The sequence below is a fragment of the Protomyctophum parallelum genome (assembly GCF_964188405.1).
Source record: "Protomyctophum parallelum genome assembly, chromosome: 6".
In the NCBI taxonomy this organism is placed as follows: Eukaryota; Metazoa; Chordata; class Actinopteri; order Myctophiformes; family Myctophidae; genus Protomyctophum; species Protomyctophum parallelum.
The window spans coordinates 18,963,720-18,977,407 of record NC_139701.1 but is presented as its reverse complement, the minus strand read 5'-3'; the positions used below and the strand labels follow the sequence as shown (position 1 = coordinate 18,977,407).

At 42.3% G+C, this 13,688-nt stretch overlaps 1 protein-coding gene across 5 annotated transcripts; it reads right to left on the bottom strand.

The window, feature by feature from the left end:
- dcun1d4 (DCN1, defective in cullin neddylation 1, domain containing 4) lies at window positions 1-8,409 on the bottom strand. Of its 5 annotated transcripts, none has more exons than XM_083767250.1 (11): window positions 8,346-8,409; window positions 6,892-6,962; window positions 6,730-6,769; window positions 5,975-6,059; window positions 5,496-5,584; window positions 5,263-5,333; window positions 4,906-4,997; window positions 4,660-4,768; window positions 3,968-4,072; window positions 3,759-3,861; window positions 1-2,839 (listed from the first exon to the last, which is right to left on the bottom strand). In XM_083767250.1, the coding sequence occupies exons 1-11, from the start codon at window positions 8,362-8,364 to the stop codon at window positions 2,784-2,786; spliced, it is 840 nt and encodes a 279-aa protein (XP_083623376.1). In that variant the 5' UTR covers window positions 8,365-8,409; the 3' UTR covers window positions 1-2,783. The 5 variants fall into 5 exon arrangements, with proteins under 5 accessions (XP_083623376.1, XP_083623377.1, XP_083623380.1 ...); XM_083767251.1 differs by having other exon boundaries at window positions 3,759-3,858; XM_083767254.1 differs by lacking the exon at window positions 8,346-8,409 and adding an exon at window positions 7,801-7,992.
- Between the last annotated feature and the right edge of the window lie 5,279 nt (window positions 8,410-13,688).

Genomic DNA, 13,688 nt, shown 5'->3' with positions numbered 1-13,688 from the left:
TTAAGTTAATAAACCCTTTTATTTTTGTATAGACATAGGTTATAGTGAAAACTGACATATACACACATACATAGTTTACATACATATATACAGCCAGGACAAGGTGGTCCATCCTCCTGCATTAACATGAAAGAATACTATCTCAATTACTTTGTATACAAGTATTTAGTAAGCAGTCTACAAGAACTACAAGTCCATCATTTAACAAATTCTCATACGCATGAATGAAATGCATTCTGACATTATTATAACCAAAGCTCTTACAAGGTTTAGAAAGCAAAAGGGTTTGCATTTACATACGGGCTGGTATTAAAACTCATTCAGTATTACCTTCAAAGTAAATTCTGAGAGGTACTACAATAGTAGTGTGATGGAAAGGTCCCAGCACCGACTACTTGCCTTTGAGCAAGGCATTAAGTGATCCCCTTTGCTCTAAGAGGCACCTTCCTATAAACAGAGAACGTTTGGTGGAGGTTAAATGCAGGAGGGAACTCCTCTTCCACGGTGAGGTTACAGGTGTGTTCCAGGTCTGAATAAGACGCAATCATGGTGTTCAGAACAGAGTGAAGGTATCATGATCGCCAATATCAAATTAAGCACAAAAGAAAGGTACTTGCACAAAATTCCTGTACAATAAATGAAGTAATTTTACATTAAAGGAAAAATAAAAACATTTTAAATCATCCATTCACAGAAAAGCTCTGATGGAGCATGCATGCAAATATTAATTAAGTCTTGGATGATTTCAGCATCACATCACAGCCAGAGACAAAAGGTTTATACATTTGTTACAAGAACATTATACTAGGCAGAAATAACAGCATAGCATCATTACACAGTTCCAAACTGTCAATGTCCATTTTGATTAGACCCTAGGGGGAAGATTCTAAAGTAATGCATTCACCAAAGCTACCTAGCTAAGCTAGGTCTAGATAAGCCTAAATAAAACCTTGTCCCGCCTGAGAGGGTCACCTCGTCTTCCCCCCATCGATCTACTAACACTGTCAGTGCTGGGGGAGAGATGCTACTACCAAGACCTGAAACGAACAGTCAGTGAACTAAGGAAGACACAATGGATGCCACATTATCAAGACAGATTTGACAGCACCTGGCTCTATTTCAACTCAAAACACCGGCCCGACAGTCTGAATTCATCCTGAATAATCCCTGACCACTATTTATGTTATTGTGTGTGTGTATATGCATACATTTTATGCATTTAGATGACTTCTGACTTCCACATGTTGAGGCACAGGTATATTCTCACCAACACATCGTGCATACAGTATATAAACTTGCCACAGGACCAACAAATTGTTGATGTCGGACAGAAACCTTGTATCGCCTAAAAAGAAAATAGGGCACACATATGTATGGCCTATTTTAAAATGAATTCTAAAATAAGCAAATATAGCAGATCTACAACTCACAATGCGACGTGTCGAGCTTATAGACCTCCCATTTTGAAATTCTTGTGACATGCACAAGGGGGACGCTGGGTTTAAGATTTAGACCAGAGAACCATTCAAAACATGCCTTCTAATTCCTGACCTAGGTTTTCTGAAAAACTTTGCTATAATAGTAACAACTAAAATGACCGGCTTGAAAGGTATACCAACGTATAGCTGTAACAGGTCTAAATGAGTTGAAGTGGTTAAGTCGGTCTTTGTCTGTCTTATAAAATAACTATGGCTAAAAAATAACTAAATTGGATGCATTGGAACACAGGTGTCGTCGGCCCCGCCCTCATTTCCTGAAAAATTAACGGTTTTGGACATGCAAGGTTTCCGGCCAACCGTGACGATATGCTGGTCAAAACGTTTGACCGACGTAGTGTTGCAAGTTATAAAGTAATAAATAGCAGTGCTGATAGAGTGAAACCATCACGGAGGGGGGGGCTTTGCAAACTGGAACACAATACGGGGGGGGGGGGGGGGGGGCACCGTAAGAAAAATAATATCACTGGTACAAATAAAAAGAAAACACGCAGGCGTCGCCAGCCTGCCGCAACCATTTGACACAGTGTGTGCTTCTTTAAGAATTCCAATCAAGCATGAGTTCATGTCTGATGCACCAGGTATAAAAAATGTCCAATGCGCCATCACTTGTCTTAAACCCTATATACTTAGTTGATGGGAGTCCTCCAGGCCTTTACGCCTATCCTCTTTGTCGAAAATAGCCCATCTACAAGCACACGACACATGTGTTGGGAGCTTGTACATCGACTATTTTACGCTGAATGTTCACCCCCAGAATAGGGCCGCTAGGGTTCATGTGGTTTAAGACTTTCTCACAGGGTCACTGTTGGTTTCTTTGTGCTGGAGGCAAAGGGCTGAGGAGTGGCGTTCTCTTGTCACAGCATGTCGCCTTACCGCCGATCCACCTATGGCCGCATGTTATCCTAACACAGACAGCGATATGACACATCACAGTGAGGGCGAGAGGGAATGCCACCGGGCGGGGCTTTGCCACAAGCTGATAAAACTATGGAACATTGGAAGGGAATATCAGTCCACAGTCCAGGACCTGCTCTCTCTCTGGACAGCATGCAGCCAGGCTGGAATATAACCCCTTGACCTTTGACCCATAACACCCCCCAACAGGAAAACACCCGATGCCATTGCCGACATACAACTTTCCCCATTTTTCATTGTATTGTATACTTATTAGTTGTTGATTCTCATAGCTGTCGTCATGGTCGTGATTCTCTCAGTTCTTTATTCTTTTTCTTATTTTTTTTTCTTCAAAACAAGTCTTCATGTTGGCAGTTTTTGGATCTCTGGCTATGACATCTCTCTCTCCTTGTACCATTCTACAAATTCGTCCAACAAAACTGGCCCTAGGAAAAAAGAAAAGAGAGATAGATGTAAATAATGCAAAATGTTCTTTGTGCGTGTACAAAACATTGTGTCAATTTAACATAAAGTGTAGAAATGGAAGTAAATGGACCCTTAAGGGTCGTTCACACTAATTAATATAACCTTAACTATATTTGTTTTGTCCTCAGTTTGAGTTCATGCTTTTAGTTCATGTTTGAATCTTAAGTTTACATTGCTGTAGTAAACTATTGATGTGCTTTTATTTTTGATATACCAGTATTAGTACTGCACTCTTATTCTGAAATGTTAGCAGTGTGTTAGCAGTGCATTATGGGAAGAAGAAGCTCCATAACGGAGTACTCCATTAGACAACAAGCAGACAAGCCCATGGTGAATGTGTTTTTTGTATCTTGACCTTTTTTTCACACCCTCGAAAAGCAATGGCTGTTTGAACATGATTCACTTTCTATGCAGAGTTTTGATTATTTGCAAATTCATATGGATAATTCATATTGAACAATGACAATTTTACATACATACGCTATATTATATATACATTAGCACTTATTTGCCAGCTTCTATAAAAGCTAAGACATTTCTATGTCTTTTTGTTTTTCTGTTTGCTACAGTCTTCAGTGATAGGAGAAAATTACATGTAAAAGGAGCAAGGGGCTCGCCTTCTGGCTTGTGAAAACCGAGTATGGCTGTGTCTTTAACTTCGTTAACATACTGGATGTATACAACATGTGGGAGCAGAACAATATTGTTCACCATCGCTGTTTTGTGGATTCAGCCTTCCACTTGACTAACTTGGAGCAATTCTTTTAATAAAACTATATAGTTATAGTGCTGGGTGTACAGCCCTTCAGGAGTCTGTAACATTGAGGATTTTACTGTAATGTGTGTGCTGGAATATGGTGGATCTTCATATTTACTCACAGGCACCATCTTCATCATAGTTACTGAGGTCCAGGCTGATTGTCCTGCTGAACTCTAAAACATTACACCACTGGTCTTTGTTGATGACTTTATACTTGGACTGCTGGAGGAAGCATAGAGGCTTTGGTTTATACAACCGCAAATAATAAAAGAAATAAACACAGCTGTGCGACATGCTCAGATTTGGATTCCGTTCAGGCCCTCCTCACCTCTAGAAACTGGTTAAATACGGGAAACAGAGGCCAGGTCTTTCCCAGGAGAAGTCCCAACATGCACTTGGCTGTGTTCAAGTCCAAACTCCTCTGATCCTTTTCCTGTCCAAATCCAAAACAACCAGAAGGGTTCATGAGGTCAGTGTGAGACGTCCATCCAGCAGAGATCACACACACAGGGACAAACACAGTGAGCTCATTAATATCTGCAACACAATGCCTGCCCATAATGCAACACATGAATCCATCAGATCTGATGATCTTTAAATATGACAGCACTGTCACAGTCAATGTTGCGCGCTTATGGCGCATTAAGAGATTGTGGCTCTACAAACTTGTGACATGTCGCACTGCAATGTGTTGTGTGCTTTTAGACCGCCTATTTTTGATGCACGAGACATGCTCAACCAAGTATAAATCTGGAGTCATTGTGTTACTCTCCTGAAAGTATGCTTACATCAGCCCAAGGCAGGCTGTGTAAATACAGGAGGTGGAACACTTGATAAGACCTCTCACTTTTTACAAAAACAATGACGTGGACCACTCCTTTCTGAGAAATGGTCACCGGGTCGTCATCTTAGGAAAAGGAATGGGTGTCATGTTATCTGCTTTTTGAGCCTCTACTAGTATATATATCCAGTCAAACACCACTTTTTCTACACACAAGTCAGATGCTTAGTTTGACTTACGCGGGCGAAATCAAAGGCGTATCTGTAGATGAGCTTAAAGCTGGTGGCGTCATTGAGGACAGATCTCAGGTAGTCGAGGGAGTTGCGCAGTCTCTCCGTGGAGTCGCACCTGACAACGAAACAAAGCCACTTTAGACAGACACACACTCTGCTCTCATGCAGCTGAACACCGGAAAGCACGGTTATGACAAGAGCCTGTCTCATCCAGGGTGATTAAAAACATCACAGCTTGATTGTAGGACTTACTGTAATGAGCCCATGCCTCTCAGCCACTCCTGGAGAGTGAAATAACCCATACTCTGTGCATCCAGCTTCCAGGCAAGCACCAGCATCACCACCTGGACAGGACACAAGAAGCATCCCTTACAACCACGCACATCTCCCTCGGCTTGGCGTGACATGAATTCATCCACTGAAGTGAATTGGCAAAGCCTGTTAAACACCCAACTGAGAACACAGCTGCCCAAACATCCAACCGAGAACACGGCTGCCCACTGTCCTCAAAAACAAACAAACAAACAAAAAATGAATAATCTTGAAATTGAAACAATAAGGATGCAAGGCACTAAGGCAGACTAAAGAGGCATTGAATACACTCCTTACGTTCTCTGGTTCCACACCGATGTCCTCGCAAAACTTCTCCATGCCCTCTGGCCCCACGACATCGTCACAGCCTGTTGTATACAGATCAATGTGACATCATCATCCATGTGTAACATCTGAGGTGTAACACCCACCCACTGAGCAGGCATTTCTGGCTTTATAGGTCACTCACAGTCAGTAAACATGGAGCTGATTGTGAATGTCATGAAATACACCGTCACTGACATCCTCACCTGCATACTCGTAGAACCACTCTATGCATCTCTTACTGGAGAATGTCTCCTCTTCACAGATTTGCAACGTGTCGTGTTTTCTGAAAACACTGCAGATACATGGTCAGTCAACACAGCATCATAGCAATGGCAATCTTTCCCGTGACTTTTCAAATTCTCACCCTTAAATTACCACTTCAACCACTTTCAACTTGACAGCCATGTTGGGCATGTTGACAAAATTATCAAAATGTTTCCAAAATTGATAACATAGATCTACAAACTCACAACGTCATGTTGTGAGCTTGTATATTGTCTATTTTAGCTACAAGGGATTATTAAGTGTTAACTACACATGATTTAAAACGGGGCCTCCAAAACATTCTAGATATGGGTGAGCATTCTATAGTCATGCCAGAGCAATGAGAAACTCTTAGCTCTGCTGGTACAGTATGACTGGTGCCATTTGACTCCTGAGCAATAATGCTATCATACAGTACCTCTCTTGGCGGCTTTTCTTGGCTGACAAGTCGTCTCCTGCGGACGGTCTCCTCTTTTTCCTGGGAGGCATGGCTCTGGAACAAGCTGGGCCAATGTGAAGACAGATGGACAGGTCAAATTATATTGAAACCAATATTTAGAATCACTCGTAGTTTCAGAGATAACAGCCAAAGAAGATCCTACTTTGAATGGGACCCTATGGAAATATGGAATGTGTGCGCACCTCTCCTGGTGCTGGGGGTGACGAAGGCGTTGCCTAATAACTGAGTCAGTTTTAAAAGTAGATTTTCAGCGAGACAGTTTCATATTGATAAAGTTAATTAATTGACGGAGAATTCCGCCAAAAGCAGTTTGACAAATGATGGAATATTCCGCCAATTTGTTAATAGTTCTCATTTAAGTTAACCGAGAAGCAGACTTTTTTGTATTTCTTGTATATCAAACCAACACCATTTTTTATAATAAACTAAATGTATTAGTCTGATTAACAACTTAACCCTAAGCAGGAACTGGGGGTGGCAATGAAGGACCGGGAAGTCTGGCGTGGCACTGAAATCCATGATCTCGACCGCGGTCGGAAAATTATGATGATGTAGCATACTTCATTGTACATTAGTGGCGTCCAAAAATAGAGAAAATAGCAGTAATCCTAATCGAGAGAGACGGTGTACAGATGGGTCCATTTGGTTCCAGAGTTATGGGGCCTTATACCTAACTTTGATGAGAACCACTGCTATAGAAGATGGATTATTACCTGAGGGGTGGCTGTCCTGTCCAACGTCCTCTGTCAGGTTCTGTCATGAGGAATGCAGAAATGTTAGCTACATTCTAGTGGGAGAGGACACACACACACACACACACACACACACACACACACACACACACACACACACACACTGACATAAAACATATTTACCAGCCTGTGCAGGGTGTGGTAGATCTTGTGAATGCTGGCCAGTGTAGACAAATGGGAGTTCAGCTGAAAATCTATAATGTCCACAAATGAAAGACAAACTTTTATCAGAACTGGTCCTACATGCATATTAAACCTTCAAATATTATTCGGAAAAACACATGGATCCAAATCCAAGCTGACAATCTCCTGTATATATTGACAGAGCCATTCATTTCCAACGGTATCAATGCAGTTGTGATGAATGGTCTGTGACATCATTATAGCACTAGTATATCCGTTTCTATAATAAGATTCCCAACTGTTTTTTTTACCTGAACAATATGACTATGTTATGATTTAGGGCTTAAAAGATACGTTTTAAAAAAGACTGAATAGTGATCACACGCATGACAGGCTAGATCTGCTCCACACGTAATGCTTGCAAAGTCTAAATGACTTGGATCACATGCATGCTACCTTTTAGCCAAATATGTCATCTAGCCATTTGCTTTCAGAATATGTCGTCCAATATAGTCGTGTTTAATTCGTTTCCAAAAGGCCGAAAGACCAGACAAATCAACGGACGTGCGACTAGATAGCACTAGCTGCATACCTAAAATAGCAGTGCACACACGCACAACTTGCACACAGAGTTTACAAAGTATCTGGAGAGTTGGCTACATGGGCGTTGTAGTCCATTTCCCTAATAAACGCCATAGGAACCAGAACTGTAGTTGCTAAATCAAACTACAATTCCCAGGCTTACAAAAATAATTATTTCAACCCTCTCCCCCAACATTTACCTCAACTGATGAATGCATTTCACATTGTTACAAAAAAGCCAAATAGTATCGTGATTATAACATATCTACTGCATATATAAATATGTTATTACCATATGTAAATGGCGCACAGACAGACAGCACTTACTGCAGCAGGCAATGAAAGATGTTTTACAGAACTGCGTCACAATTTTTCATTCTCTGTATTTTTCCGCAGCTGACTGCAAATTTGACCGATTTAACAACATCATCACACTGTCACCAAGTTGAAGTTTACATTCCTAGGCAACCTCGACTGTAATCAACGCACAAAAAATCACAACAGATCAAATTTTTTTAACCGAAAACCATGGCATGTCGATTTGGACTAGGAAACACAATTGAACACCAACGCTGAAACATCTCCAGCCCCACCAGAAAAACTGCAGAGTCAAAAGCATCCCCATTGCACATCCACATCACATGGAATTATTATTGCAACTATTCTCCCTTTGTTGTCGCCCCAAGACAACTGGAAAATACAACAGCACACAATCCATGCATGATCTTCTGCACAATACAGAAGTAGATGCAATGCATATGACTCGTCTGTAAAAGCTTTGTCTCCGATTAATCGATTAATCCCCACTCTGCTGAATGATTTGCATATTCAAAAATATGGTTAAAAACAAAGCCATGTAAAAGGATACTTACTTGCCGCATCAGAGTGCATTTTTATGAAACACACAACTGTCTGTGTGAAACCAGCCGCAGACCGGCCAATGGGCGGGACATGTCAGCACAAACCACGCCCATTGGCGACTTAGGTGTAAGATCGGCCATTGTGGCCACGCCCTTAGTTACTGCGGATTGGCCGATTCGGGTGTCATGTAACTGGATGGTAGACAAAGAAATAAAGCCCTCCCATACGCCGATGAGATAGGGCAGAATTCCAAAACAGGCTGTCCTGTCGCGGCTCTTCACTGGCTGGAGAGCTGACCCGCACACGTCAGTCATCAGAATTTCCTCGTGCTAGAGTGAAGACCGGCCCACGAAGGCATTTGATTTGCCAAGTCCATGGGTTTGTTAGTAAAGTCACACACACACACACACACACACACACACACACACACACACGCACACACACGGTGACACACACGCACACACACACACACACACACACACACACACACACACACACACACACACACACACACACACACACACACACACACACACATACATGGAGTTGGGTCCTCAAGTCAAAAGGTGAGTGTCCAGCTCTAGCCCTGGTCCAGTGCTTACAGTCAGTGTAATGCTTAATTGGGTCGTCCACTCACAGTTGACAGTCTTTGTATTGAGTTTGTGCTTAAAATGTACTGTAAATTCTACAAACTGTTAATAAATATTTCAATCAATCAATCAAAAGTCAGCCGTGGATATCTACGGCTTGAGCTATCCGTGGATACACAAGGCCTTTGGATATCCGTCCGGATATCTCGCCCCACAGCGTGGATATCTCGCCCCAAAGCATGGATATCTCGCCCCATGTTTATTTCATGTTTATTTTCAAATAGCCTATGTACAAAATAGGGCTAAAGGTTAATCCTTAGAGTATATGGGTTAATCCCATTTTTTATAATACTTTATACAAAGTAAAGACGCCTGAGGGCAAGAAGTGACCTCGCCCTCTGGCTCCAAAACTGTGGAATGCACTTCCCATTGCAGTCAGAACTGCAGCATCACTCCCAATCTTCCGCCGTAGTCTGAAAACCCACCTTTTCAGACTCCATCATGGCCCATAGCACTTACCCCACCCCCTTAGATAGCATTTCTGTAGACTTAGATAGCATTTGATACAGACTTATAGCATGTATGTAGACAGCACTATAATTGCATTGTATGTAGTCATAGCACGTCATAGTACATATGTACATATGTATAGCATAGTAGTATATATGTATAGTTTATATGTATAGTTTCATTATATAGATATTCCACTGATACTTTCTTAGCTTACGCATGTTTCATGATAAATGTTTTTATGTGATGTATTCCCATGCTTTTTTGTTCTTGCTTAATGTAAGTCGCTCTGGATTAAGAGCGTCTGCTAAATGCCTAAATTGTAAATTGTAAATTGCCCTTATCCGCCATGGGTGACAGCAGACTATGGGCGAGCGCTGGCGCTTTGGCGGGTCAGATCAACATGGAATGAATTCTGTACTGGCCATATAAGGAGCATGTCTTGAGTGTACAGGGTTTGATAAGGTCAGATCAACATATGGAATGTCAGAACAGGTCAGCTCCATACAGTGAGATCTAATTGTGGTAGGTCGGGCCTGTTGAGAATAACTTTGGGGCAGGCCCGTCTAGAGTTTGAATGGACAGGTGGGCCTGTTGAGAACTCTAGTTTTTGTCAGCTGCACTAATAACTTTGAGGCAGGCCCATAGAGTTTGAAATTTGAATGGACAGGTATAAATCAAAAGGGAGACATCGAAGACGAAGGATGGATGGGGAAGGATCAACAATACATTATGGAATGTCAGAAAAGAACAGGTTCTGAAATATATCCATATATGGAGATCTAAGGGTTTGAGGTTTGAGGTCAGATGTAGAGTTGCTGGTCAATTTGTGATGGCATCAGGGATCTCCATATATGGGCTTAACTGCGACAGCAGGTCGCATTTACTATGACATCAGGGTCTCCACATCTCCATCCCTGATGATGTCACGTGACATGATGTCATGAGACCCGGGCAAAATATATGGTGCCCGACACACTGATGGTGCACGACACGACACACTGACGGGAAATGCTCAATTCCATAGTTAACTGTGACCTTCGGTCACAAGTCAGTGGTTCTGTATAGCCTTGGAGACCACAGACGTTTTAGTGGTTCTCAAACGACCAGAAAGTAGATATGGATTTGGCTGTGGACTCCCATCTGTTTTCTTTCTTTTTTTGTGCGTGCGTGCGTGTGACCCAGAGGTGAGGTTGTTATCTGGCTAGTCTACTACTAGTCAGACTGCTAGTCTGAACTAGATGAACAGAACAGATGACTACACTCTCACATACATGTCTACTCTCATTTGTTTGCTAACTTTGTGTGCGTGTGCGTGCGCGTGCGTGTATGTTATCTCCAGAATTCTCTGGTGGCCTCCCTGCTGTCCAGCACTCAGGTAAACATTTACATTGACTGTCCTCATCTTCACGTCTTTATTGGCAGGCAGGAGTAATAATAAATTGATGGTGCCAAGACTGTCTACACTCTCACACTGTATTCTCAGTACAGACGCAGCCAATCGAAAGCACCACAGAGTGTCCATCCATCCATGCAGTGATGTAGTCACAAGGAACATCAAAAATTGCAGCCATTATCCCCTTGGTCACTAGGGGCAACGGGTAGTGGCTCGAGAAGATCTCCGGAGCCAAGGCGTTTGCACTTTATTCTGGGAATAGTGGGGTCAGATAGCAGAAGCGTCATGTTCTGAATGGGACTGGGTATATTGTGTGTATGCGGAATATTTTAATGTTTTTGCGTCGACCAACACAGTTAATGTAAAACATTGGCTAAACATCCACTAATGTGACAGTGGGGAATTCATTCAACCAGCACTGAAGCATGAACTATTTATTTCCTGTGTGAGTGTGGCCTAATGCCTAAATTATGCTCTGTCACACACACACACACACACATAGATCTACTATCTCACAACACAACGCGTCGCATATGAGATGCACTTTGAGCTTGTACAGTAGATTGGCTATTTTCTGGTTTTCTATCCTATCAGGACCTCTACTGCTGGTTTTCTATCCTACCAGGACCTCTATTACTGCTGGAGGCGCCATAAACAGGCGCTTTCGTCTTTGTGGAGGACAGAGCTGGACAAACAGACACGGGTCGAGACATGTTATTGCGACGACAGGTCGCATTTACTTTGGAATTGTGTATTTCCCGTCAGTGTATTGGTTGGTTGGTTGGTCACCCCAGGCAAGCCCCCATATATGGTGCCCAGGTCTCATGACATCATGTGACATCATCATGGATGGAGATGTGGAGACACTGATGTCATAGTAAATCCGAACTGGTTCTGACATTCCATATGTTGATCCTTCCCCATCCATCCTTCAATGTCTCCCTTTTGACTTATACCTGTCCATTCAAATTTCAAACTCTAGACGGGCCTGCCCCAAAGTTAGTGCAGCCACGCCCAGCAACCGGTGAATAACTGAGTTCTCAACAGGCCCACCTGTCCATTCAAACTCTAGACGGGCCTGCCCCAAAGTTATTAGTGCAGCCACGTCCGGCAGCCGACGAAAACTAGAGTTCTCAACAGGCCCGAAAATTAAGGCCCGGCCCTATCTGGGCCCTCATCAAACCCTGTACACTCAAGATATTAGGGACTTTAAGCAACGACGGCTACGGCTGTCGGCTCCGGCAACCGGAAATGGATCAGTGCTCCATATCGGCAAGTTAGCAACGGTGTGTTTTTTAAAAAGTGTTCATATTTGACACACGCTGCATAGAGTCTATGCAGCGTGTGTCAAACATGAACACTTTTTGTCTATGCCATAGACCATCACCATGGGAACCAATGTCGCAATCGGCGACGGATTTTGCTTAATGATTTTGACAGCTACGGCGATGGCGTCCTGAAAACCGTCGTTGCTTAAAGTCCCTAATGTCCACGCTGCACCCTTAGATCTCCATATATGGAGCTGACCTGTTCTGACATTCCATATGTTGGTCTGACCTCATCAAACCCTGTACACTCAAGACATGCGTGCATGTGTGTTTTGGGAAGAGGTAGCAGATCTGGCATGTGTTCTACTGTTGGACATAGTGACTCAAATCACAATGTTTAGTAGGCTATTGTTGCGACTGCAGGTCCCATTCACTATGAAAACGTGCAGTTCCCGTCAGTTAGTTGGTTGGTGGTTGGTCACCCCAGGCATATTCACATAAATTTGGCCATATCCACTTCCTTAATGTCCCAAATGGGCTGACCTCATCACATTTGTGATGACGGCTTTAGCCGTTTTTAGGCCATTGAGTATTTTTCGTGCAAAACTAATGCTTGGAATGGATTCAGAATCATGAAAACCCCCTAGTTTGACATGTCACATGCTAAAACATGATGCAATTTTGCCTTATATTGGTTGTTTATGGTGGGGTATACAAAAATGGCAGTTTTTTCGCAATATTTCCGGCAGAGCAGACCTCTCATTCTGTGGATCTGACCAAGTGAATAGAAAAAACACAAATATAAAGTAGGCTATGTCATGACATCACAGGTCCTCTCAAATTTCTTGATTATTTATTTTATTTCTTTATTCTTCTTTAGATGCTCTTCAAGACACATTTTGTATTTGGTATTATGATTGTTGTTTTAAATTAAGTCAGCTGATTGCACAAGCAGCTTACAGGATGTTGACAGGAGGTTTCAGTTTCACTTGTCTTTAAAATGACACATAGCAGAAGCGGAAGCTGCTCCTTTCAGTCCCTCTCCAGCTGATATTGTATCCATATTGAGGATGTGGCTCCAAAGCAGCTGTTCAGACATTAGTCAATGTTTTGTCAATGTTTCCACGTTGTCATCATGACCTCTTGGTCTCTTCTCTCTTGGAGCCAGCCAGCAGAGGGCAGTAGAACCTTAGGACAGCTGCAGTGCAACATATTCATATTCTGTTGAATATTTGACTCTTTCTGACAGAAATGTGTAAAATGTGTCTAGTTTGAATGTATTTTCTCCTTGTGTGAATCATGGTTATTATACTAAAACTAAAATTGGTAAAAAAAAACAAAAAAAGTTAAAAAAAAAACAACAACACAGTCCACTAAAATAAAAATGAGGATTTGCACAAAAAGGACTAAAACTAACTGATTGTCTTTATTTATTCTGTCTTCTATAGGTCTTCTGCTCTGAAGGAGCCTGGCTGTGTAGAACAGGGTTTGTCTAGCTGTCTCAATCTCTATCTCTATGTAGCCTATCTCCGGATCTCTGAGTCTGAGTGCTTCTGTATCAGTGTGTCTCTGTGTCTCTGTCCCCGCAAA

Bases quoted from the DNA above. Each gene is read 5' to 3' on its own strand.
- dcun1d4 (XM_083767250.1), bottom strand. The intron at 6,770-6,891 runs GTAAATATGTTT...TCCTCATGACAG, and splicing joins ACCACACCCTGCACAGGCTG to AACCTGACAGAGGACGTTGG. The intron at 5,585-5,974 runs GTACTGTATGAT...ATGTATCTGCAG, and splicing joins AAGAAAAGCCGCCAAGAGAG to TGTTTTCAGAAAACACGACA.